Here is a 24,880-nt window from a genome sequence, read left to right as displayed (position 1 = left end):
AAGACTAGCTACTGAAAATGTTAACTTTGCTCATGTTTGGACTTGAAATTGTTTCCACAAATCAGCTTTTAATGTAATTGATATTTACATAGATTGTTTAAGGTATTGTCAAACTCCAAAGCTTTGCCTATGTTCTGTGACATGCTATTATTATTATTAAGCATAATATTAAGCAGACAGGAATGGAAAGCCAACAAAGATAGAAAAAAGGTGAGCATAAATTCAAATATTGAGTGCAGGTATTCCCGTTCTCCAGTTGCAGTGGAGAGACTGCTGTAAGGCCTGTTGGAAATAGCTTTGCATTGTCTAAAAAGCTAATTATTGTTTTTCCACTCACTGAAAAGTTTTAAGTTTCTGTGACATAATTATATAAATATGGTGTTGTGGACATACACCATCAGCATGAAATAAATGTATTGGGTTCTGTACAGAATCTAGAGATGGATACCCTGCTGATAATAAGGCTCTTAGCCAGTGTTTCTCAACTAGTGAATCGGGTACCACCAGTGGTACATAAGAACAGCCCCACTGAATCACGCCATAGGCCCATCTAGTTCAGCTTCCTGTATCTCACAGAGGCCCACCAAATGCCCTAGGGAGCACACCAGACAACAAGAGACCTGTATCCTGGTGCCCTCCCTTGCATCTGGCATTCTGACATATCCCATTTCTAAAATCAGGAGGTTGCATATACGTATCATGGCTTGTAACCCGTAATGGATTTTTCCTCCAGAAACTTGTCCAACCCCCTTTTAAAGGCGTCCAGGCCAGATGCCATCATCACATGCTGTGGCAAGGAGTTCCACAGACCAACCACACACTGAGTAAAGAAATATTTTCTTTTGTCTGTCCTAATTCTCCCAACACTCAATTTTAGTGGATGTCCCCTGGTTCTGGTGTTATGTGAGAGTGTAAAGAGCATCTCTCAATCCACTTTATCCTTCCCCTGCATAATTTTGTATGTCTCAATCATGCCCCCCCTCAAGCGCCTCTTTTCTAGGCTGAAGAGGCCTAAATGCTGTAGCCTCTCTTCATAAACAAAGTGCCACAGCCCAGTAATCATTTTAGTCGCTCTCTTTTGCACCTTTTCCATTTCCACTATGTCCTTTTTGAGATGTGGCGACCAGAACTGGACACAATACTCCAGGTGTGGCCTTACCATCAATTTGTTCAACGGCATTATAATATTAGCCGTTTTGTTCTCAATACCTTTTCTAATGATCCCAAGCATAGAACTGGCCTTCTTCACTGCTGCCGCGCATTGGGTCGACACTTTCATCAACCTGTCCACCACCACTCCAAGATCTCTCTCTCCTGATCTGTTACAAACAGCTCAGAACCCATTAGCCTATATGTGAAGTTTTGATTCTGCGCCCCAATGTGCATAACTTTACACTTAATTACATTGAAACACATCTGCCATGGTACTTGAAGTGGTGTCTGTTGGTACACATGGGACCCCTGGACACCTGCTGCCTGGCATCAAGACTAAGAATGTGACAATCATGACAAAGTGTGGTAGGAGGCTTGGCAGGCAGAGCTCCGAAGTATGCTTTTCTGCACTCGAAAGCCCTCTCGTCCACCCTGAGGGCTGTTACATCTGGTCTCCCAACATCTGGTCTCCCTCCCAGAAGTAGTAGTAGTAGTAGTAGTAGTAGTAGTAGTAGTAGTAGTAGTAGTAACAACAGATATTTATATACCGCCTTTCTTGGTCTTTATTCAAGACTTTATTCAAGGCAGTTTACATAGGCAGGCTTTTATTTAAATCCCTTATTAAATAGGGATTTTTACAATTTGAAAGAAGGTTCTTTCTTTCAAGAACCACTACATTCAAGGTGTTTTGTTCCGATCTGGCTTCACATTCTGGCCTCCATCCTCCCACGCAATCATTTCAAGTAATGGCAATCATATCATTGCAAGTTACATCTGGTGGTACTTCCAATAGCTGGACTATGCAAAGTGGTACGACAGAAGACAAACTTTGAGAAACACTGCTCTAAGCTTCTATATACTTTGTACACAACCTGTAAAATAGAGGGGGGAACTAGGGGAAAAGATTAAGGTAAAACTGAATAAAACAAAGCTGGGATTTCAGTAGCTTGGTGTATGGACTATTGCCTGGAAGAGTACACAGCTCTGAATATAGTCTGGAGTGGTCAGGAAAAGTATTAATCATCACTTGTTGCATGTATTTCATAGCTATGTTAACTGACAAGTGCTGTGTATAGGATTATAATTGACTTTGTGCTTGCTTTTAGATATGTCTACAGGAGTTTCTTGGGTGAACCAGGGGCTGGTTTTACATTCCGCTCAAGCAGATTCAGCTTTGGACACATCTGGGAGCACTGCTATCTTTAAATCAAGGTGAAGCAATGCTAATTGATTATTTGGTTTTATGTGGTTTACAAGCTCATATTGCCCTGCCTGACAAGTCAGCCCAGGGCCTTGATTTCATACTAAATTTTCACAATTGGGAATTGAGTTGATCCTATACAAGGCAACAGATTCTCATGTTGATTTAGAGCAGCAAAGGGCCCAGTCCAATCTAATTTCCTAACAGTGTTGCAGCTGTAGGAAACGGGCGTGCAGTGTATCCTGCAATGGGGTGGAAGTCAAGGAGGCCTTCTCAGCATTACACTGCAGCTGCATCAGCACAGGAAAGTTGGATAGGATTGGGCCCCAAGTCATTAAAGAAAATGGATGGCCAGACAACATGTTATGATTAATGTTGACTCATTAATGGCAGACTTTATGGCAGACTTTATGACACTTTATGGCAGACTCATAAAGTGAGTCTGCCATAACCATGAAACAGTTTGAAACTGAGAAGGCGTAGGGGAATTGTAGTGCTTTGCCCTGCCAGACCCAATAACATCCCCTTTCAAGGCTGTTTTTATTGGAATAAAACTTTTGTTGAAAGTCAGTTTTTCCAATTTAAAAAAAGAGTGGAGGGGGCACAGCATGCTAAAGCCTCCCATTCTCTGCTACAGTTTTGCCCTGTTACATGGTTCTTCTGTGTGCTATTCACAGACAAAACCCCAGGAAACATAGGACCACATTCATCATAGGTTGCTTCGCCCTTAGTTGATTGTTCTGTTTTAATAATGTGGTCAGAATTGCATGATACTGAAGAAGAAAAATGCATACAGCAATACCTTGACTCTTGTACACTGCTTTGCTCTTTCAGCCCTTTTCAATTATAATCACATTTCGCACTTTGTCTACATGCTTTCGTCTTTTGTTCAATTTCATCCAACCTTCCACAATGTCAGTGCTCTTGTGTTTATTTTCCTTTTATTTCTGTTGGTTTAGGTTTTGCAGGCATTCATGTGTGTTATATAGTTAGCTATTTACATTTTCAGTGACCAAAATAAATTTGCAACCTAAAGAAGGCTGACATTCATCCATTTTTTACTTTGGTTAGTGCTCTGGTCCATAAGTGGACAGAAGTGTAAGGTATTGCTGTACTTTGTTAGGTGATGCATTTGTGGTGATGCATTTGTGTTAATTTTAGTTAAAAACTGAAAAGCACTAGACAAGGCTGAAAAGTTGTTAAATGGAAAATGCTTCTCACCAGTAAGGTGTTTCTTATGCTTTTTGATAGTGGAAATCTAGGTCTATGTCTAGATACTGAAGTGGCCTTAGCAACAGGGCAACTGCTGGCCCCCAGCAGTCAACAGTCCAGCAGTGCAACATCACACTACTCAGAATCGCGTGGTGAAACCCCCTGTTCGTTCAATGATGAAGATGAGGATGAGGATGAAGATGACTCCTCTTCACCAGAGTAGCTGAAAGATGCACCAGCCATGCAAAACGCTGTTCTTGAGCACTATTGCTGTGAGCTTATGATCTGTATGTAGTTTTCTTCCACTTTTTGCCCTATGTATTTGGGGAAATTTGGAAAAGAGTTGCCCAGTGTGAGAGAGATTGAATGCTGCTAATAAGTGCAGGGCATTGTTTCCTATAGAACAAGCAAATGGTATGATCGGAATGTGAGAGGATTCTACACAGACAGCTGTCAGTGTTGCTGGTACCTGCATCTAGGCCCCAAGGGCAGAAAACAGAGTTTTCCTTCTAGCCCACCCCACCCAGTGTACTAAGCTCATTCCTGCACAGCAGGTGGAGATGCAGCAATGGCAAGCCCTCTATACTTTCCAGCAGGACATCCATTAAACCTGGCCCAGTCCTTGTGCATGAATTGCACTTTCTTGAGTTGCATGGACAGTTTAACCAAAGTCATGCAGCAACTATGTGTCTATTGTAGTTGCTATATATAATTAATTAACTATAATAGTTATCCTTTAGGAGTTGCCAATTGAAGAAATTGTTGGAAGGCAGCCTGGATAGACTAGATGCACAGGGGCCTCCTGGACCATGCAGGTGCATACTTGTTGGGCCCAAGGTGGCCACTTGAGCCAGGTTAGCCAACTCCATCAACAACTTCTGTGATCAGCAAATCCGGTCACAGGTAAGGGCTATGACCCACTATTTTTAGATGCTCCTTTTAATGGGCTTCAAGTAGTACACGGCCAGCATGCAACTGAATTCTTGTCCTTTTGAGTCTGTATTCAGAATGGTTGGATTGGCCCAATGTGCTTTCCAAGTATAACTAAGGAAAACACAGTTCCTGTGTGCTCAGTTTGGTTTTCTGTATCATGGATATTGCCTCCGCCTTTATTCTCTGTCATCCCTTTTATCACATAAGATGCTTGTTTTTCCTTTGGGCAGTTTTCTATTCTTTTTTTCTACAAAAGAAGGTATATTTAAAGTAACTGTTGCAAATGGAGGGAGGCTATTGAGATATATGTTTTTTTCTAATTATTTGCTATGTATGGAAGTAATTAGTATAAATTCATAGAGGCAAACGTTCTTGCAGTCTTCCATTTTAGCTATTCTAAATTTTGTGTGTTGACAGCATTTTTCCCTTCTTCATTATTAAATGTTCATAATCTCTGTACAGCTCTCTGTATCTCTGAAGATAGAAATGAAGGAAGTATATTGAAAGAGTTCTCAAAAGTAACCAATACTAAACATTAAGGTTTTTAACTGGCCTGTGGAATTGTTTTAGTTTTTGCAAGCTTAAAAAAGTGAGTCAATAATGGGAATTTAAATTGTAGCAAGGCTATAACCTTCTATTTCATAGAATTTTAGATTAAGGATGTGCTTATCAAATCCAAGCAGTTTTAATCAACAGCTAAGGAATTTGTTCTAAAATAGCAAGTTCAGTTTCCAAATATTATATGCTAGACCCATGAAGTTTTGCATACTTAAATAAAACTGTTTTCAAAGTACTAAAAGAAGGAACATTTGTGAAAATGTTGCTAATCTCAAATTTAAAAAAAAAATTATCTATATAATCATAACAATCTATGTTTGCCTCTGCAAATTGTGTAGTGCTAATAGAAGAAAAACTCCAGTGGCTTGGAAGTAACAACATGAAAAGAGATCACAACTCACTTGATTCTTAACATTCATAGCCTAATGAGTATTTTACTTACAATCTCAGTTGGACAAAAAAAATGTCCTTGTTTTTAAGCGAAGCAGCGTGAACCAAAACTATTGTGGTCTGGGAAAATAAAGGGAATATATTTCCGTTGGAGATTTTTATGTACTAGTTTCATCCCAGATTGAATTTTTACAGGTGGTACTAAAAGCCAAATGTTAAAATCTAGTCAAACATTGTTAGTTTGAGGGTTATGTTGCAACTCAGGAGCTAACAGCATTCCAATTTTTTAACTGTTTACTCTGAGAGATTTTACAAATATTAGGTAACTTTTCATAATCTGTTTTTACTGGTCTTACTAAGACTGACTCAGAATGCTAGTCAAATGAGGGAGGAAGTCCTCCACCTCTTTAATTAGAAATATCAAGATAAAGTGGGATAAAACTGAAGTCATTTACATCTTCAGTTTTCTTATCTTTGTTTAGCCTGATTGTGGGACTTTGGTTCAAAATATACATTAGAGTTGCAAATGTAAATTTTCAATAATGGATCTGTACCATTCACATGTAAAGCAAATATTTGGGATTCCTTTTAAAGGACCATTGCTTACCACTACCTGCTGCTGTTTCCTTCTACTGTTTGTCTTTCTAGATACTTTTCTTTCCGCCAGTTTTTGGTGTCAGAATTGAGCTTAGCTGAAAGAAAAGCACCTCTGGGGAGCAACTGAGAAGGCAATTCAGTACACACTCATCCATGCACCCCTTTAGAGTTCACATCATCCCTCACATTTAAACATGGACTTGTTGCATGTGTGACACAGGTCTGCCTTCACTTTGTGATTTGTGCCCTTTAGCAAGTAAAAACTAAAGTAGATTCTGTCAGATGCCCAAATGGATATATTTTACACCAAGACCAAAAAGGTCTTTGGAAGTGAAAGAAGAGAAGTGAGAGATTAAATTAAACTACTGATTTAGGCTCACAGTTTGTGTCTCAAGTGGAAAAGTGGACTGTAAATTTGAAGCAATACTTCAATTACTATTGTAATTACACAAATTACTATTTGTGATCCCACTGAAAAAAATTGACAGCTTTGTCAAGTCAGCCTCTATTGACCTTCTCACATTTCCATTTGTTTCTCTTTTGTTCCTCATCACCTGAAACAAACCTTGGCAAGTGTATAATTTGGTGCCAAGAAAAGTTTTATAAATTCCATCAGTTCTCTTGCCTATATTCTTTTGCAGTTGTTTACTGTTTTGTATTATCTGGCCTTGCTAGATAGTGGCATAGAGCATCTGGCATAGAGCATATATAGTGGCAGAGCACTAATGCCTTGCTTTTGAGGTTTCAGTAGGTATTGTCCACATACTTTCATGAGCCAAGAGGACTAGCACCTTGCTTTTTAAAAGAAAAAATAAATGAAAGATCCTTGACAAGCTGAATTCTGTACCCCATACCAAATTTTGTGTTTTCTTTTTTTATCTTTTGTGAAATTACAGCCTACAGGCAATCCAAACTATATTTGTTGAAGAAAATTATTCCTATTTGGAGGGAAGACAGTGCTATTCAAGATAAGATTCAAGTTAATTCTCCTGCAGATGTATCTTGTGTTCCGAGGATTACCAATAGGCATAACATAACTTTGTTCTCCCCCTCCTGGTTTGATGTCTGTGTATGAGCACTATAAATGAAGCAGTCATAGGGAATGTATTCCTTGATCCAACAGAGAGGATTGGGCTGGACAGTCATATGGGACATGTACACAGACTTCCCACTCCTAAACTCCTTTGGGAAGGGCAAGATTCTGTTATGCCCAACACAGATTCTTTATATGCAAGCCCTGTGCTTATGGTAGGAATGAAGTGAACCCTTAACAATTACATACTGTATTTAATAAATTGTCAGTCCTGACTGGGGGGAATTGAAAATTTTGCACTAACCAAAAAGGCTTTTGACATGGCACAAAAACAAACATTCTCTGTGAAGTAGTATTGCCTTTTATCTATTTTAAATCTTCTGCTAATCAGTATCATTGGATGGCCCCTGGTTGAAGCGTTATGACAGATGGAGAAAAACTGATCTCTTTCTCTCACAATGATGGAATGAGGGATAATACAAGGAAACTGGCTGGAATATAGGACAATAAAAGAAAAAAATATGGAATATTTACAAATTATTTTCTGTTACAGTTACGTTCAGTATGGAATTTCATTAAGTGTAGAAGAGGAGCACAAATCTAACAAATTTCTGATGTGCTTTTAAAGGGAAGCCATAACTGGATGTGGTGGATCATATGTTTGCTCTGAGGAAAATATCGAGTGCATTTTTCTTTCTTGCAAAAATAGCGTAATTAAATCTTCACTTATAAGCACTAGGGTTTCCCACCATGTTGACGACAACAGTGACCTTAACACAGCTGGCTCTAAAAACATAACATATGAATGAAAGCTTTGTTTTGCACTAGGAGAGCTTCTTGCTAGCAATGCTGTAAAATGCACCAAAATTATTTTCTGTGCTATAAGTTTATCTGAGCAAAATTGACTAAGTTCTTTGAACTATTTACAACCTAGTTATATCCTAGTGCTACAAGTTGTTTCCTAACTTTAGCTAGTCATGATGCTGTCCTTTTGAAATCAATGAGACTTCGCAATTACTAACCTGATACACTCCCACAGTAGGTTTTTCTTGTCTGTCAATCAGTTCTGATATAAATCATCCTATTTTCCTGTCAGAATCTCTCTGTTGTACAAATACATGATGTTAATATTTCCCAAAACCTTGTTATTCTGGTTTCTCTGAACTATGTGGTCTGAAAACCTATTAACGTTCTACTCTCACCACACAGACCTCTTGGAACTGTATCAACATGAAAATTCTTGACATGATGGCCAGCCATTCTTCATGCGGAGCAGCCTGGCACATTCATGTGCCAAGCAGCCTCTAGTGATCAGACTGTGTAAACCAGACTCAGCAAATTGAGTGGAGTTTAAACTAACTTGCAGTAGATTTAATGTTCCATGAATTCTTTACCAAATATTCTTAACTCTGTCATACTTTATTGCTATGCCTTTGTATAGAGCAGCTACTGATGTTTTTGTTTTAAAAATAACTTACTTCTGCATAATATATTAAGTTTGTGTGTCTAGTTGAGAACAAATATGATATAATTGTATATGTTTTAAGAGATGGAAGTCAGACAAATAGAAACACATACTTTGAAATAATTGCTATTAGAAATGTAAAGTTTGCAATCTAATAGGAAAATGTTAATTTGTAGTATCACACTTTATAAAAAAATACCTGTTATTTTTTTATGGAAATTTTATATAAGAATCTATTTCTGTATATTTCAAGTGATTCTGTATTTTATGAAAATGTTGCAAGTAAGAATTGTGCAGACCAGAGCAGGAATTTACATCTGATTGAAATGAAAAGTATGCATATTCTGAAGAATAACAACATCCAGCTGTTTGTGACCTGAGAAGTAAAGCTAAACTGTAGAGCAGAATAAAATAATTTAAAGACAACTGGGGTTGCTCTTGTTTTTGAGCAAAACACTGTGACACAGGAAAGCTGTCAAAGGTTAGTGTTCATAGCAGGTGTTCTCCATTTCAAAAAATACATCTTGCAGAGTAAACTGTACGGGAAATGAGGTCAAGTCAAACTGCTGTTTTCAAAATAAATATAAAACATCACTAATTTCAATGCTTGGTAGGTTCTAGCATGACATCCTGCTGATTGTCTTGGCTCTTAAATATGTTGTGGGGTTCCCTCCCCAGACTGTATATGTTTCTGGTAATTCAAATAAAATAGGAAAAATGGAGCTCTTCTAACTTCCACATCCTCATGATGATTATTTGGAAGCTGTCCCACTGAGATCAGTGGAATTTGCTCCCAAATAAGTGTTTATAGGAGGGCATTGTTATAATAAAATAGTTATATTTTCAGCAAGTGATATTCCAGTCCAAGTGTAGTGTGTAAAAATTGGCTGATGCAGGGTACAGTAAGAGGCCATCTGAGAATTTTTTTAAAACTTGTCTCCCTGGCTTTAATGGCAAAGTATTAGTACTTAGCAAATTGCAACATATGTAAATTCCTTTTGCAACCTTGGCTGTTTTAGAACATATTTGCATTGTATGCTAAAATGCATTAGGCAGGTAGCACCTTTTGAAACTCCTGGCTGCATGTTTTATTTTTCTTTCACCTTTCTGATTAGAAGGAGTACAGTATTCTTTAATTTTAAAATGAATACTGTACTTAATTGGAAGTACTAAATATGATAGCAGGAAATTGCCTTCTCAGTCTGCCTAAGGGCAGAACTTTACATACATTGGTTTCCACAAGCAAATGCCTCAACCTGACTCATCAAAGTGGAATGTGTTTTTAAAAAAAATCATCCAACCACCATTTTGTCTTCTTGTGGACAGCCTACTCCAAATTATCATCATGAACTTCTGAAACCAAGAAAAAAAAGATATACAATAAAATCTTATAAATACTGTACTATTTGGCCTTCACAAAGTCCCTAAGACTATTTACAAGAACAATAGCTGTTGCCATATTGGGGCTGGTGACAGGTGCTTTCTCCAAGATATCCTTATCATAACTGAGACCTTAAACCATCTGAACTCTACTAGTAATGATTGAGGTTGTTAAGACACTGTCTGTGCTGAATATGTTATTTCTCTGTTTTCATACTTACTTTAATTCTTGTATTGCTAGCATTAGAGATTACAGATGCTTTTATTTTGTATAGGCTTCTTTCTCAGGATTATCCACAGTTGTTTCAGTAGCTGTTGGGCAGCCCAATCCTGAGCTGCTCATGGTTAGTGGCAGCGCTGAAAATGGCTGCCACCATATCCTGCACACCCAAGGCTGCTGCTGCCAGCACCTCTGGAGAAGGGGACTTTTGTCCCCTTCCCCCGGGTAAGCGCAGTAGCCCCACAATGGGGCTATTTGATTCACCGCCAACTCAAAGGTGGATGGTGAATCAAGAGTCTCCGTGTAAAGCAACGAGCCCTACACAAAGGCTTTGAATCCAGTGGAACAAAGTTCCACCAGTCCCGCCTCCCTCCCTCCCCGCTCCCTTCCCCAGCTTGCCTCTCCCCCCTCTGCTTGCTTCCCCACTCCCCAGAATGCCTCCTCCCCGTCTCCCCCGCTTAGCTCTCCACTGCTTGGTGGTCTGCGCGACTGCCAAGTGGCAGAGGTCGGGTGCCCACCTGGCAGTACCCTAGTGCCGGCCAGCGCTGGGCTGCCACCAGCACTCATCCAGCAGTATGACCTGCAAATGTGCCTTAAGGTACATTTGTGACAGTGCATGCCAGCATTGAGCCGGTGTGCTGAGCCTAGGATTGGGCACTCAGTAGGCTATATGATACCAATACAGCAATGGAAGATTTGAGGAAACTTGTCATAGATAGTGCAACATAACTGGTTGACCATGTGGGGAATGCGTAAACACTGATCTTCAGTTGACCATTGCTGAAGGACTAGCAGACTGCACCAGAAGAGTTCCGCTCATATTCGAAAGTCTGAAACTTTGAACCTTGGACTGATTTGAAACTGTTTATGTGTAATATTTCAGTTCAGATACATTGCCTGCTATTTGTGGCCTTGGTAATAGAACTATTTATGCCTCAGCACCATGTTCTTCTCAGGTCATATCACTAGTTAAAGAAGTTTAATCTTGCAAAGGGAGCAGGGGTTGCTTTTGTGATTCACAGGAAAGCCGTAGAAGAGTGAGTGAAAAAATGGTAAGAGAAACAGATAGAATAGTTGTTGTATTCGTTTATTATTCATTAAATTCTGCTTCCACCCCATGTGTAGGATAAAAGTCCAGGTTTTAACAATGCCCTCTTTGTCAGTATTGTAGCAGTCCAGTGTTGTAAGAGATCATGTTAATTAAAAACTTCAGGGTGTTTCTTCAACCACCTACATAGCAAGTATGATGTGTGTTGGTGACTCCTTTGAAACAGGACGTACTCTAACCAGTGTCCATGCAGGGCAAAAGACATTGTATTCGTGTTCTTCTGAAAGATGTTCTCATGTTATTGTTTTAAAAAAAATCAATTTGTCTACTACCAGTTTAATGGAACACTATGTAATGTTAATTTTGCTGCACTACCTGGGGTCTCAAACAGGGCTAGTAGATTTTGTGCATTTGTAGTGTTTGAAGCTGGAGATCCTGCATATTTTCAATGTTTCTGGTGTTACTGTGCATCTTGGTTACCTGTTTTGCACACTGTCAACACAGCACATAATGCCCTTCACGCCAGGCAAACAAGGTACCATGCAACCACCATGTTCACAAACTCAATTCTCTACAGTCCTTATGACTGAATCATTTGTTACTAAAAACCACTGATCCTGGAATGCATGTTCCTGAAGACAGGAGTGGGTACCCTTTAAAGCAACATTTGTCTCTCCTGAAGAATGCTGCCTTCTCAACTCAAAACTTTCTCTGTGACAAGAGGAGCAGTCAGCCTGGGTGAGGTTTGCCATGTCCCTTAAGGACTTGGCTTCTCAGGCCTCAAGAGAACAAATGTATTCTGTAAGAGCAAGGAGCTCATTGCATCAAGAACACCTGAACTTTCTGCCGCCAGACATATGTGGTGTTCTTCCCTCTTTCTGGGGCAAAAAGTTCTAGGATCAGTTAAGTGAATGTGACACTGCTACAGAGTGGTTGCAATGGGGGGGGGGGATGGAGTTTACAGTCTTGGTCTTCATACCCTGTTATCAAGCTCACATAGATAAGTGATCAAGCTAGTTCTGTTTTTCTCTGAGGCTATGCTGCTTTTTCTGTGGGGGCACATTGCAGGCTAGATCTAATATAGCCCCATCTACCTTCCCCCAATTTGTGTTGTAGCCAAATAGATTAGGAGAGTTTCATTCCAAGAAGAGTGTGTGAGTTGGGTAGTATGGACTGCACAAGGCTATAATTAGTGGCAATTTTATCAGGGGGTCCAACAAAGGGTGTTGATTGAAGTCTAAAACACTCTATTTTGTGTTTTCACAATTTGTTGCTTTTGTAGCCCAACATATTTGAAGGTCTTGTAGGTGAACCTGAAAAGCACATGGCCAAAACTTAAAATATACCATAGATACTCAAGTATAGTACCTGAAATTTTTGCCAAGTAATCAAGCTCCAATTATCACTTCACCTTATCTCCAGGTCAATCAGAGGGCAGAGCCTTTCAACTCTGAATAGTTTTGTTTCTCAGCTGAGCTGTTGCTCAGCTCAGGCAGGCACCTCCTTAGTTGCTATAGTTACTTTCCAGAGACATTCAAGCCAAAGTTAACCTTTTGTTCTTCCTTCTGCTGCAGCCTGGTTCTGCTTTGCAAATGCTTGCAAAGCAGGTCTGTTTTTTGAAACACCAGGATGGGACCCTCCTTCCCAGGCTTCAGTTCAGTGCACCATTACTTAAGAATAACACCCATGGAAAGCAGTGGGTCTACTTCTGAGTAAAAAGGGTTGCAAATGCATCATCTCGCTGCTGTGAATTGAATTGCACACTCAGTTATGTGTTATGGGTTGTATGTTGTATGTAGAGCTTCTGGCTTAACACACCAGACACCTTAAAGATGTCTTTGATTAATAGTTCTCCTCAAGTCCACCTTAAAAGTGGATTTGATTACTGGATCTCCTGCAGTGGTTCCCAACCTTTCACTTGCATATCCCTTGGCAGCCCATTTCAATAAATTGCACCCTTCATATTAGCAAAGTGTTTGTAATAATACAAGCCTTCATCTCCTCTCTATGAAAACCCAGACTTCATGTATTCATCACAGTGTTTTCTCTTTTTATCTGTTTGAGGAACAGAAGACTCTGCCTTTGCACTGTTTTGCACCAGAAGTGTGCTGAGAAATTCTGGGTGTTTGATCACTTTCCATATTATGTTTCAGCTTTTTTACTGTGCTGGTTTTCAATCACTGGTTCATAGATGAATTGATGACCAAAAACTAGCTATTGGTGGGGCTTTCACAGCCAACCAGCTACCTCCCTTCCTGCCTTGCAAGGCATTCTGGAGCATGGCCTGCCTTTTTCTGCCATTCTTTTTCAAGTACCCCTAAAGGTCCTGTTGAGTGTCCCTGGGAGTACATGAACACCAGGTTGGGAACCACTGTTTTACTGGTATGTAGTTTACAGTGCACTTACTCTGATAGTGTTTGCAAGAAGGTGGTGAAGACCAGAATAAAAATTATCTTATGATCTTTTACTATGTTTTTAATAAATTAGAGACTACAGTTCTTAGATAACAATTAGTGGTAGGTTATTTTTCAGGATCTGGCCTCTGGTAAAATCAGACAAAACTATAGTCGGACACCCCCCTAGGTTTAACCCCCAACTTATCCGAGGGTCATAGAAAATTCCATGATTGCTGGCTCAAAAGCTGCCCTCAGCTTATCTGTGTGGTCGACTTATAGGCAAGTGTATGCAGTATATAAAGTCACATTTCAAATTGAGATCTTCTGATGTTGACTCACAATTTGCAAAATGCAGTCGAATTAGTCCCTGCAGAGAAGACACGGTAGCACACGGTCTTCCCTCAATGATGAGATGTTCTAGGACTATTTGTACAGAGAAAAACTTTTGCTAATCATCAGTATGCATGCTGAGATCTATTAAATTGTTTTCAAAGTATTGTATCCTGTTTCTGCTGCTACTCATTTGAAAATGGAAAGCTGACACTACAAAAATCAACCTGGACAGATTTTTCTTTTCTTAAAAAGACAGCATTAAGTGAGAGATGTTGGCTGTTTGTGGATCACAAGCACAACTCTGCCTAATGGATGTGTTTTTTTTTTCTCTCTCTAACAATCTACATGAGAGAACCTGCTAAGAGATCAGTGATCAGCACTGGTAGCCACAAACACCAGCTATCATCAGTGTTTTCAGCTCAACCTGACTGAGCCTAGAAAAACATAAAACCACACTACTAAAACTGCAATTTAAAAAAAATTCAGGTTGTTTATATTCCAAAGTATCTTAATGCAGAAACGACCAAGTGGCATCTCATACATCAAATCTAGCTCCCCAAATTTTCTCATCCAGCCTGTGGTGCTATCAATTTTTTAAAATCAAGAAATAGTTAAATTGTCAATTGTTTCTTAGATCAGATATGTCTAACTTGAGAGTTCATACCTTTGTATACAAAATACAAAGGGTTGCAAGCTATACTTGAATGCATGTGTTCCATTACTAGGAAGTAACTTTATTTGTTATTCGATAACTTTATTATAGAGACTGTCCATCCATTAAACTCTTATTTTTTTGTGGCTAAATACACTTCCATGTTGTGGACAATGGCTAGGCCATGTTGACCTCTCCTGTAAGAGAATGCTAAACCAAGCAACATTAAATCAATTTTGTATTTTTTGCTGGTTGTATTACTTTTTTGTAAGTCTGAATTTTGTAAAAAGGTTACTATGTATAAGTGAAGTGGCACTTCCTGTGCCATAAGATCTAGCTCTAGCTTATAAACCATTTGTGCTGTTGAAATCGTTCTAAATTCATTTGAATACAACCACTCAACAGTGCACAATGCCACAGGCAGAGGCAGGTTAGAACAGTTATGATAGCCTCTGGTATGAACAAGATAATTATAAGGATCAAGAAGTAGTTACATTCAGGGTGTGTACTTCCTGGAACATTCTGAAACTGGTATCATTCTAAGACTTGTTTTAACTGTTGATGCCAACGAGCAGTGTCCCAACCTGCAGGATTTTGGGTACGCCACAATTAGTAAAAAAAAGTACTCTAATTGAGAAGTAAAATTACTGGTTTGAGAGAATGGAATTTTATTATTGTGGTCATTTGCAGGATGTAGAAATTGCATGTTAGAGCTTTGTTACAAGAAAAATCTGCACTTTTGGGATGCATATAATTTTCATCACTTTTGCTTTTAAAGAAAACTTTCAAAACAAGTCCACAGTTATTTTAGGCTTTTGTAGCCATTGTTGGATATGCTCCCAATTCTTGCTGGTACTGAGGATTTTCTAAGCTAATCATTTTATGGGAGTACATAGCTAATTCAGGTTAGGTTCAGTGGTTCAGACTGGAGAAGAGGGGGCCACATACCATGGTAAGGCTTGAGGACAGGATGAATGGTAAGCTGTAGGAACAGGATGACCTATTATAAAGTTTGTAGTTGAATGAGAAAAGTGGAAATCTGTACTGAGCTCATTCCAGCCAGGGCTTTTAAGCCCTCCATCGTCAAGACCACTGGATCAGGTTTGAAGTTAGCACTCTCAAAAATTGTATGTTCAGTCCCTTCATAAATAAAATGTGAAGGGAGAAGTTTAGAAATAGGGTATATGTCTGGAAAAGTGTTTTGTATTTGTGCTGAAATTTGCTGTCTTACTAAATTGTCATGTCATTGCCAGAGGTTGGGAAACAGAATAAATGTATTTTCTCCTTCACAGAACTGCTTTGATATTAATGTTTACAGGAGTGATGATGAGTCACTGTAAACCTGGACTCAAATGATTTGAACTGAAAATCTGGATGTACGTTAAAGAGTAGTGTGGCTTCATTCTTTTTATAACTAGTAACTTTTTATAACTAACTTTTTATAATTATAACTCTCGTCCTATTTCAGGCCAGCTTTCTTTCATGGAGCCAGGATTCCTGAATGTGTTGACTTGTGGAATAGTTGGATGAGAGAAATACCTTATTGGAGGTTACATTGGGGTTTTTGAGTGGGGAAATTGAACTAGAATCAGTAGTCAGGCAGTGTCAGAGTCTAGCATCACCTTAAATGCAGCAATTTTCAACCCTTCTCATCTCATGGCACATTGACAAGGCACTAAAATTGACAAGGCACACCATGCAGCCAGTAGAGGGCTCATATCCCCATTGGCCCTACTAATATGACCTTCCTCCAAATTCCAGTGGCACACCTGTGGCCCACTTGCAGCACATCAGTATGCCACAGCAGTGGTTGAAAACGGCTGCCTTAAATGTGGTATTTTAAGGTTCAGGTTGTAGTGTGCTTTTTTTTTTTAACAATACTTGGCTGAGTGGTTCTCTGTATTGCAGAATCAATTGTTAAGAAAAGAATGCTAACTGAATTTCATAGCTGCATTGAAAGAAGTGCATCAGACCTGCAGACAGAACAAGAATGTATAGATTTGATCCCAAATAGATCAGTCTGTTACAGCAACTGCCTGCTACTACAGTATTGCACTCGTGTAGAATATTGTGACCCATACAGTGAGCAAGGGCAAACATCATGAAGCTAGGATTTGTCACAGTGTCATACCGTTGTGATTCCATGGTTAGTCAGGAGACCCAGTGCACTGAAGCAAATACACATATGTATGTAGTAACAGCTGTAGGTTTTCATAGTTCAAACTGTCTCAATAGAGACAAGTGCTGGATTAAAATTAACTAGGCACAACTGCCTACAATCCTCTACATACACATGTTCCTCCTGGAGAACAACCCATTGAAAATAATGGGATCTTACTTGGGACTTGCGTAAGTAAGGTATGACCTTACTTAAAGAAAAATCAACAGACAATTTTATGAAGAACTGGACTTCTATTGACTTTCTGCATGAGAGAATAATGAGTGAATGAGTTGTGGATTTGAAGATTAATGTTCTCTATTCCTTTCAATCTAATTTGAAATGGAATACTTATAATGAGAAGATAGGAGGGCTGTTGGTGATATGATGTATATTATGGGAGAAGTTTAGATTAAGATATAAAGCTACAAGTAATTAGAACATTCTACTTTGGCCGTGTTACATTATTAGCGGAACTCTTTGTATTTCTTACAGTTTTTTATGTATCTTTAATGTCTGTTTTTCTACATATTACTGTTTCCTTTTCCCTTTATTATGATAAATAAATGAAATTTAGACCAAAAAGAAAACAATGGGACTCACTTCTGTGTACACATGCCTTGCATTGCGCCGTTAGTCCTATTTATTTCAGTGGGACTTGGCCATGACTAACTTTATTTGGAAGCAATCCAGAGTGCCTTGTGGCACCTGAAAGACTAACAGGTGTGTTGTGACATAAGCTTTCATGACCTGTACCTCCCTTCTCTAGCTGCACGAAGTGTTTATCTTCAGCTACTAGGAATGCACTCACATACACACAAAGGTGAGGAACTGAAATGGCTATGGAATGCTAGAGGTAACATTCCTGACAATTCTATGTAAAGCCTAAATGTATACAAGATAAAGCACCACAGACACAGTAACTCAATAATCCATAATTAACACTTGTAGTTGAAGAAACCATTGTCTAGATCAGTGTTTCTCAAACTGGGTCAATTTCAGGTGGGTCCCCATTTATTTCAATATTTTATTTTTATTATATGAGACTTGATGCTACCATGGCATGTGACTGCATTTGGGGAAATGTTACAGACCTGTACTTTGAACAAGCTATTATGTATATTCTTTAAACAATGATAGTCAATGGGACTTACTCCTGGGTAAGTGTGAGTAGGATTGCAGCCTAGGATTGTTAAAAATGTTCCTGCTTTGAAGAGCTCACTGATTCTTTTTGGGGGGTTTCTAAAAGTTTGAGAACTGCTGCAATAAGGTGTTAGTAGGTTGACAGAGGTGTGTGTGTGAGAGAGAGACACAACAAGTTTTCAAAATCACTGAAATCAGAATTTGGAGGAATAAGACCATCATGTTATATATCAATCAATGCGTAATTTCATGCAGCATGCAATGAAACAAACCACATTGAAATATCTGTGTTAAAATGTGCAGCCAAAAAACCTGTGGGGGCAGGGTGATGGCACATCACCACGCCCACCCGGGGCATTGCCCCGCCCACTACATGGGGTGACACACAGGCCTCCTGCACCGGGTGACGCAAATCCTAATGCCGCCACTGCTTGTCGGCTCTAGTTCTGCAATTTCATGCCAGAGTTTCCTTCTGAAGCTCTTTTGTCAAAGAATATTAGTCTTGAGCCAGCAGTAGAGCATTTGTGTAAATAGCGCACTGAACTATGGGGAGGAACTTTATGCCTACTGCCCACTGTGCTCCCTTTTCAGATAAGTCACTGGATGGATGGATGTTTTTCCCCAGAGCACATAGCATGCATTGGGGAAGGGAGTTGCTTCTGGACTGAGATTGCTGTAGCATCATAGACTTAAAGTCCTCATACTACTCTTGTATATTTCTGATCCAGATGCTCACCCCCACATGTGCTATTTATAAATAAGCATGCCTGGGCCAATTAGGCTGTTCAAGTTGTCTAGTTTGGCCCTTTTTCAGATGATACAGCAACATCTGCACAGCTACAAGCATTCAGTACTGTGTCAGCTACAATATGGTTCATGGTGTGAAGGTTACCTTCACAGCACCGAGGAACAGATTTTAAAAATATAGTTTAGTCATTTGGGCAGCTACATACCACGTTTCACATGATGTCCTGCTTTTAATGCTTGAGTGTTTTCAAAGAAAAGGAATCTATGAGTAGTTTATAATATTGGGGTCTAAAATACTAAGAAAACATTTCAGCATCTTATGCTCAGGCAGTAAGTCATACTGAAGCTCTTTCCAACCATCTATTTATTGACATTCTTTCCCTTGGTAAATTCTACCTTTCACTCAAATGTGTAAAAACATATTCAGATGTTATCATCTGAATACTGTCCTCTTAAACTTGCCCAACTCTTTTCAGTGTTCATTCAGAGCAGTGTCAGAAACTCAGAAATGCACAACAAATAACTTAAAAATTAAATTTAGATTGATACTCATTTTTACTCTACAAACTATATTAAAGTGTTGGGGCAAAAACTTAGTAATAGAGAAGCAATTTAAAGTGTTTTTAAAGAATGTATTTTAAGTGAGGCAGAAGACCTAGATAATATAAGGTGGGTGCTCCCAGAGTGATGGCTTTGCATAGGAAGCTACCTTATATAGTATTGGGAGGCGACCATTAGACTTCTAGTTAAGAATTGTTGAAACTTGCTGAGTGCAGCTCTGTGGGGTTTCAGACAGGAATTTTTCTCTGCCCTACTTGGCAATAGCAGGGATTGAACCAAGGACCTTCTGCATGCTGTACTGCTGTCCTATGACTGACTGCTTTCTGATAGGTTAGTATTATACTTAAATTGTCACATGTTCTCAATTGACTTTGTGATTTACCATGTGCTCCGTAGATTGTATTAACAAAGACTCAAACACTTGCCCTGATGATATGCTGGCTTTTGGGAGACAAGGGTAGGCTCTGCTGTGTGCACTATTTGATTTTCACTGCATAAGCAGAGCCTCCCCTTCAGCTCTTAATGAGAAGACTCAACATCCAAAATGAGTTGAGGGCAGTTTTATACTGCTGTTGATTCATACATTTCATACTGTAATATTAAGGGTTAACATCCTGCCCCTAAAAAAAAGTAGATGCCTGTGAAATTGGAGCCAGCCCTTCCTCACTTCAGTTAATCACATTTTATGTGATATTTGCCATATCTGTGCAAGAAGGGGGAGGGGGAAGAAACCTGCTTATGCAGTATGTTTGTGTGACCTAAACAAGTGCTTTGTGCAAGCCAGTGCAGAAGAGATGGCTTACAGTCTCCTTTATAAATAGGACGAATGCCAATGCTAAATTGTGTCCTACTCACATAAGGCAGACCAGGGTCTAGAGCAGAAAATGTTACGGTCGGTACAACTTGTGTCCTGGGGAGGTGTCAAAATGCGTTTCATTCTGCTGTCGCTGTGACTGCATCTGTTTGCCAAACTACAATAGCCACATCCATAAAAGAAGCCCACACCTGAAGCAGTGGTGCATCGTCTAATTGAACCTGGGTTTGATTGCTGCGTTACAGCTGTTTCCATAACTTCTGTTTAAGAAAGCAGTTTTGCCAATTTCAAATACTGTGTAAAGATACACATATAACCTCCAGAAGAGCCAGTGGAGAAGCAATGCAATGTTAAACTGCTTTAAACTATTACTGCTTCTGCAACACAACCTATAAACCAGGAGCAGACCCTTTTATTTAATGTGATGTTCTTAAAGAACCTTAGAATACAGAACTAGAGTAAAAAGGTCTGTGCTCATGTGGCACTGATAGCAAACAATACAAAAGATTCAAATACAGATAGGGTAATTATCAGGAATCTGCCAATGAGCATGTTCTTCCCTGTTGTGATTTTAGTAAGTAAGGCAACAATGAGGGGCAGGGAGAATTTAAGTATTGGACCTGTTCAATTGTACCACTTTTGCTAACCATAACCCAGTTTTGTTTTTCAAGCATCCAGGCTGCCAAACAGGAGGCTGAACATTGCTATAAGCTTGTAGGCTTACAGTGACTATATAGACTAGCAGTTTTCAACCTCTGTGCTGCAGCACATCAGTGGCAGCCTCAGGTGTGCCACGGGGCCAGAGGAGACAGGCAGCAGCAGCCGCACGTATGGGAGAAGCAGCTGCTTTGCCTCTCAGGAGCAGCTGGGGCTGAGAGAGAGGAAGGCTGCAACCCTATACTCATTTACCTGGGAGTAAGCCCCGTTGACTATTATGGGGCTTACTTCTGAGTAGACACACCTAGGATTGGGTATTAAGTCCAGGCAGCGAGGTCCGGAGTGAGAACAAGGGAGGCAGGATCAGATAGGAAGCTAGCAAGTCTGCTGAGGCCACCACCCCAAGAACCTGCTGGCTAAAAGGGTCCTGGTGCCCCAGTTGCCTGCAACTCCCCAAAGCAACCCTCCCTGCCTTGCCTTTTGCCTTTTAGGGGAAGGGCATTGGGCCACAATCCTATCCACACTTACCTGGGAGTAAGCCCTGTTGACTATAGTGGGGCTTACTTCTGAGTAGACATGCCTAGAATCAGGCTTTTGGTCGCACTCTTTTTTTCTTCAATACAGGAGCACTTCTCCCCACCCCACTCCCTCCCACAGGCACATCCCCCCCCCCAAATCTCATAATCGAAGTTAGCACCTCTCTTACTCTCCCTCCCTTCACTCCTCCGCATCTTTCAAAGGTCCAGAATCACTTTCCTCACATTCTCCCCCCCCCACTCCAGCGGAATCCTGCACTTCTTTCAATCATGTGTCTTCATTGCCACTCACCCCACATCTCTTTCACTATGTGCTCAGTCTGACCTCTTTTTGCCAGCACTTTCTGGCATTACACTTTAATAACATTTTTCCTCCTTTCCAGAATCACATATACAGGTCCAGCCTATTTATACACATATTTTTTATACACGGATTTGACTCAACACGAATGGCCCCTGCAAATGAGAAGGAATGCGCTGATCCCTGGAGAAGGGAAAAAATGCATCCCTTTAAAATCAGTTTTAAAAACTGAACAGTCTTTTAACAACAGCCTCCTTAATGAGAGAGAGAGAAGCAGGCTAACAATCCATCAATCCTTCTCTCCCCTTGGGGGGGCCCTTCCCCCAGCATGTGAAAGAAACATGATCATTTTGCATTGGTGAACAGAGGGCCTGAGTGAAGTGCTGATGGATTGTCTTCTTAATGACTCTTATCTTAGAGTCAAAAGGTCAGCAAGGCTGTTTTTCAATCACTGGAGCAAAGAAACTTTGTTTTTTAAATTGATTTGCTACAGTGCATTTTTTTATCCCCAGGAGTGCTTGGAATGGAACTCAACCTGTACTCCAAACTTCATACTCTCCAAACTTCTTGTGAGTCTTTGGCTGCAATCCTAACCACACTTCTCTGAGAGTAAGCCCCACTGAACAAAATAGTACTTCTGAGGAGACGTGGTTAGGATTGTGCCCTTTGTCATGTAATGATTTAATTGTATTAATTAAAAATTAATTGCAATGTAGTAATTTAATGTACGTAAAAAACTGGTAGTGTGCCTTGACCATTTTAGTGCCTTGTCAATGTGCCATGAGCTGAAAAACATTGAAAATGGCTGATATAGTCCAAGTACTTTGCCTCAGTGGAGTAGAAGGATTGCAGTACCACAAGTTTGATTGCTTGCACTTTGTTTCAGGCATTCCAGCAACCTGGAATTAGGCAAGATCAAAAGCACTTGTTTCCATACAAATGAAATGGAGGCATTTAAAGAAGCAGCATAACAATGCCACAAACCTTATAGTCTTATAAATCAAAACTCATTTTTTATATCAAATCATACCTCAAGAAGCAGTAACTAAGCTACCATCTTCACAAGGGTAATCTAGTTACTGGAGAGTAGCAGGACAAATAGTCACTTGTCCTGCACTAAAACCAGGTCCAAAGCTGATAAACAGAGCAGCTTTGTTATTTATCAGCTTTACTAGCTGATAAATTGCTAGCTTTGCTTTATGTGACAGAAGCCAGGCCAGGTCATAAGTAGCCAGAGATCCAACAAAAACAATACAAAGGCAATTTCTTTAACAAACATCACCAAGTAGTGAATGAGCTTTCAAGATCTCCAGAACTCTTCTTCAAGCTAGATATTAAGCAAAGCAGCAGAAGAAAAATGTGCATATGGAGCTGCGTCATACCAAGTCACACCATTAATTTATCACGCTCACTGACTGGCAGCAGCTCTTCAGGGTTTCAGACAGATCTTTCCACTAACAGAAGATGCTAGAAATTGAATCTAGGACCTTCTTCATGCAAAGCGTGTGTTTGACCACCAAACTACAGGTGCCAAGGGAAAAGGGGCAGGGGAAGAGAGTAAAAGCTAGACAGTGAAAAGGCCAGAGACTAAATGCAAGAAACATTCTGCACTCAACTGAAAAACAAAATCTTATGGCATTAAAGATCTGTTTTTCAAAAGTTAGTTGATTTCTGTTGCAGCAAAATTAGTCTTTTGTCTGTTAGGGCCAGCCTTTCTATGAAGTGACATGAAAGCATTGGATGAAGTGGCAAAGTTGGAGGCGCATCCTTTCCATCTGTCTGCCAACCCTCTCCACTCAAATCATGGCGGTGGCAGCCCCCTTCTCCCTCCAGTACTGCAGACTATCTTCACCTTCCGCCCAGCTATTTACAAAAGCAGGAAGTTGGCAAGGAGAGGCTATCTGGAGCCCACCTATAAGCACCTTCCTTGGTTCCATTTCCCTTCCCTCAGGCTTCTCTTAGCACACAACCTCCTGTGCCACTTTGGGAGTTCCCAGCATTCTTCATTCCTGTTAAAACAGGCACAGCGCAGAGGACAGAGAATCTCAGGGTAAGAGAAACAAAGGGAAGGGGATGAAGAGGTAGCTGCAACTGTGCCACTCTCCCCCTCTTCTTATCCTCTGAGGCAGTGGCGTCACTAGGATTTACATCACCCGGTGTGGGAGGCCTGCGTGTCACCCCATGCAGTGGGCAGGGGCAATGCCCCAGGTGGTGGGCGTGGTGATGTACCATCGCCCCACCCCCACAGGTTTTTTGGCTGTACCTTTTGTTGTATTGGTATTGTATTGGCAACCTTCAGTCTCGAAAGACTATGGTATCACGCTCTAAAAGGTGGTTCTGGCACAGCGTCTAGTGTGGCTGAAAAGGCCAATCCGGGAGTGACAATCCCTTCCACACTGGGAGCAAGTGCAGTCTGTCCCTGGTCTGTCTCCCTGGCTATGGGCCTTCCTTCTTTGCCTACACCAATCAAGCGAAGACTTATAACCGGTAAACTGTTAGAACACAGATATTTCAATGTGGTTTGTTTCATTGCATTCTGCATGAAATTACACACTGAATGATATATAACATGATGGGATTATTCTGCCAAACTCTGAATTTAGTGATTTTGAAAACTTGTAGTCTCTCTCTCTCTCTCTCTCTCTCTCTCTCTCTCACACACACACACACACAAACCCCAACTTACTAACAACTTATTGCAGCAGTTCTCAAACTTTTAGCACTAGGACCCACTTTTTAGAATAATAATCTGTCCAGGACCCATTGGAAGTGATGGCATGGCCAGAAGTGACATCATCAAGCAAATTAATTATAAATAATTAAATTAAAACAAAAGAAATAATTAAATAAGGGGGAGCCAGTCCTGTTCCACCAAATGAATTTACACTGAAGTAAGTCCCACAGTAGGCAATGGGGCTTACTCGCAGGAAAGAGTGGGTAGGATTGCAGCCTGTGAGCCCAATCCTATTCATGTCTACTCTGAAGTAAGTCCCATAGTAGTCAATGGAGCTTACTCTGTAGTCTGCCTGCAATAACAACCCCCCAAAAAGAATCAGTGAGATTTCTGCCCTCCCAGTGCCCAATTTAAAGTTCTTCTATTTCAGGCATATCAAGATAAAGACCCACCCGGCTTTGCAGGTGCAAAATAGACAACATGCACCTTACCAGTTCAAGTCTCTTTTTTTGCCCTTTCTAGTGGGCGGGGGGGGGGGGAGAGAGACTGTCTTCTGGAGCATTTGTTGTGCTCCAGTTCCATGGGATCAGGACCATTCTGGTGTCCTCACATTCCCCTTTGCCTGGCCTGACCACCAGCCAAGGTACTCTGCCTACTTGCAAGTAAACGCAACTGTGAGGCTGCTTTGCTTTCCATAGGGCTCGACAGACCCACAGCTG

General features: G+C 40.3%; 1 protein-coding gene across 5 annotated transcripts in view; it reads left to right on the top strand.

Moving 5' to 3' along the window:
* Nucleotides 1-8,967, top strand: part of TFDP2 (transcription factor Dp-2) — a 76,151-nt gene extending 67,184 nt beyond the window's left edge. For all 5 annotated transcript variants that reach the window (XM_066621064.1, XM_066621061.1, XM_066621062.1 and 2 more), the window contains 2 exons: nt 2,259-2,364; nt 3,605-8,967. In XM_066621064.1, coding sequence (XP_066477161.1) covers nt 2,259-2,364; nt 3,605-3,788 — 290 coding nt within the window. In that variant the 3' untranslated portion in view covers nt 3,789-8,967. The remainder of the gene's footprint in view (nt 1-2,258; nt 2,365-3,604) is intronic.
* Nucleotides 8,968-24,880: the final 15,913 nt, after the last annotated feature.

Source organism: Tiliqua scincoides, chromosome 3 (genome assembly GCF_035046505.1).
Source record: "Tiliqua scincoides isolate rTilSci1 chromosome 3, rTilSci1.hap2, whole genome shotgun sequence".
NCBI classification, from domain to species: Eukaryota; Metazoa; Chordata; class Lepidosauria; order Squamata; family Scincidae; genus Tiliqua; species Tiliqua scincoides.
The sequence above is the reverse complement of the archived record's forward strand: the minus strand, read 5'-3'. Positions and strand labels throughout refer to the sequence as shown.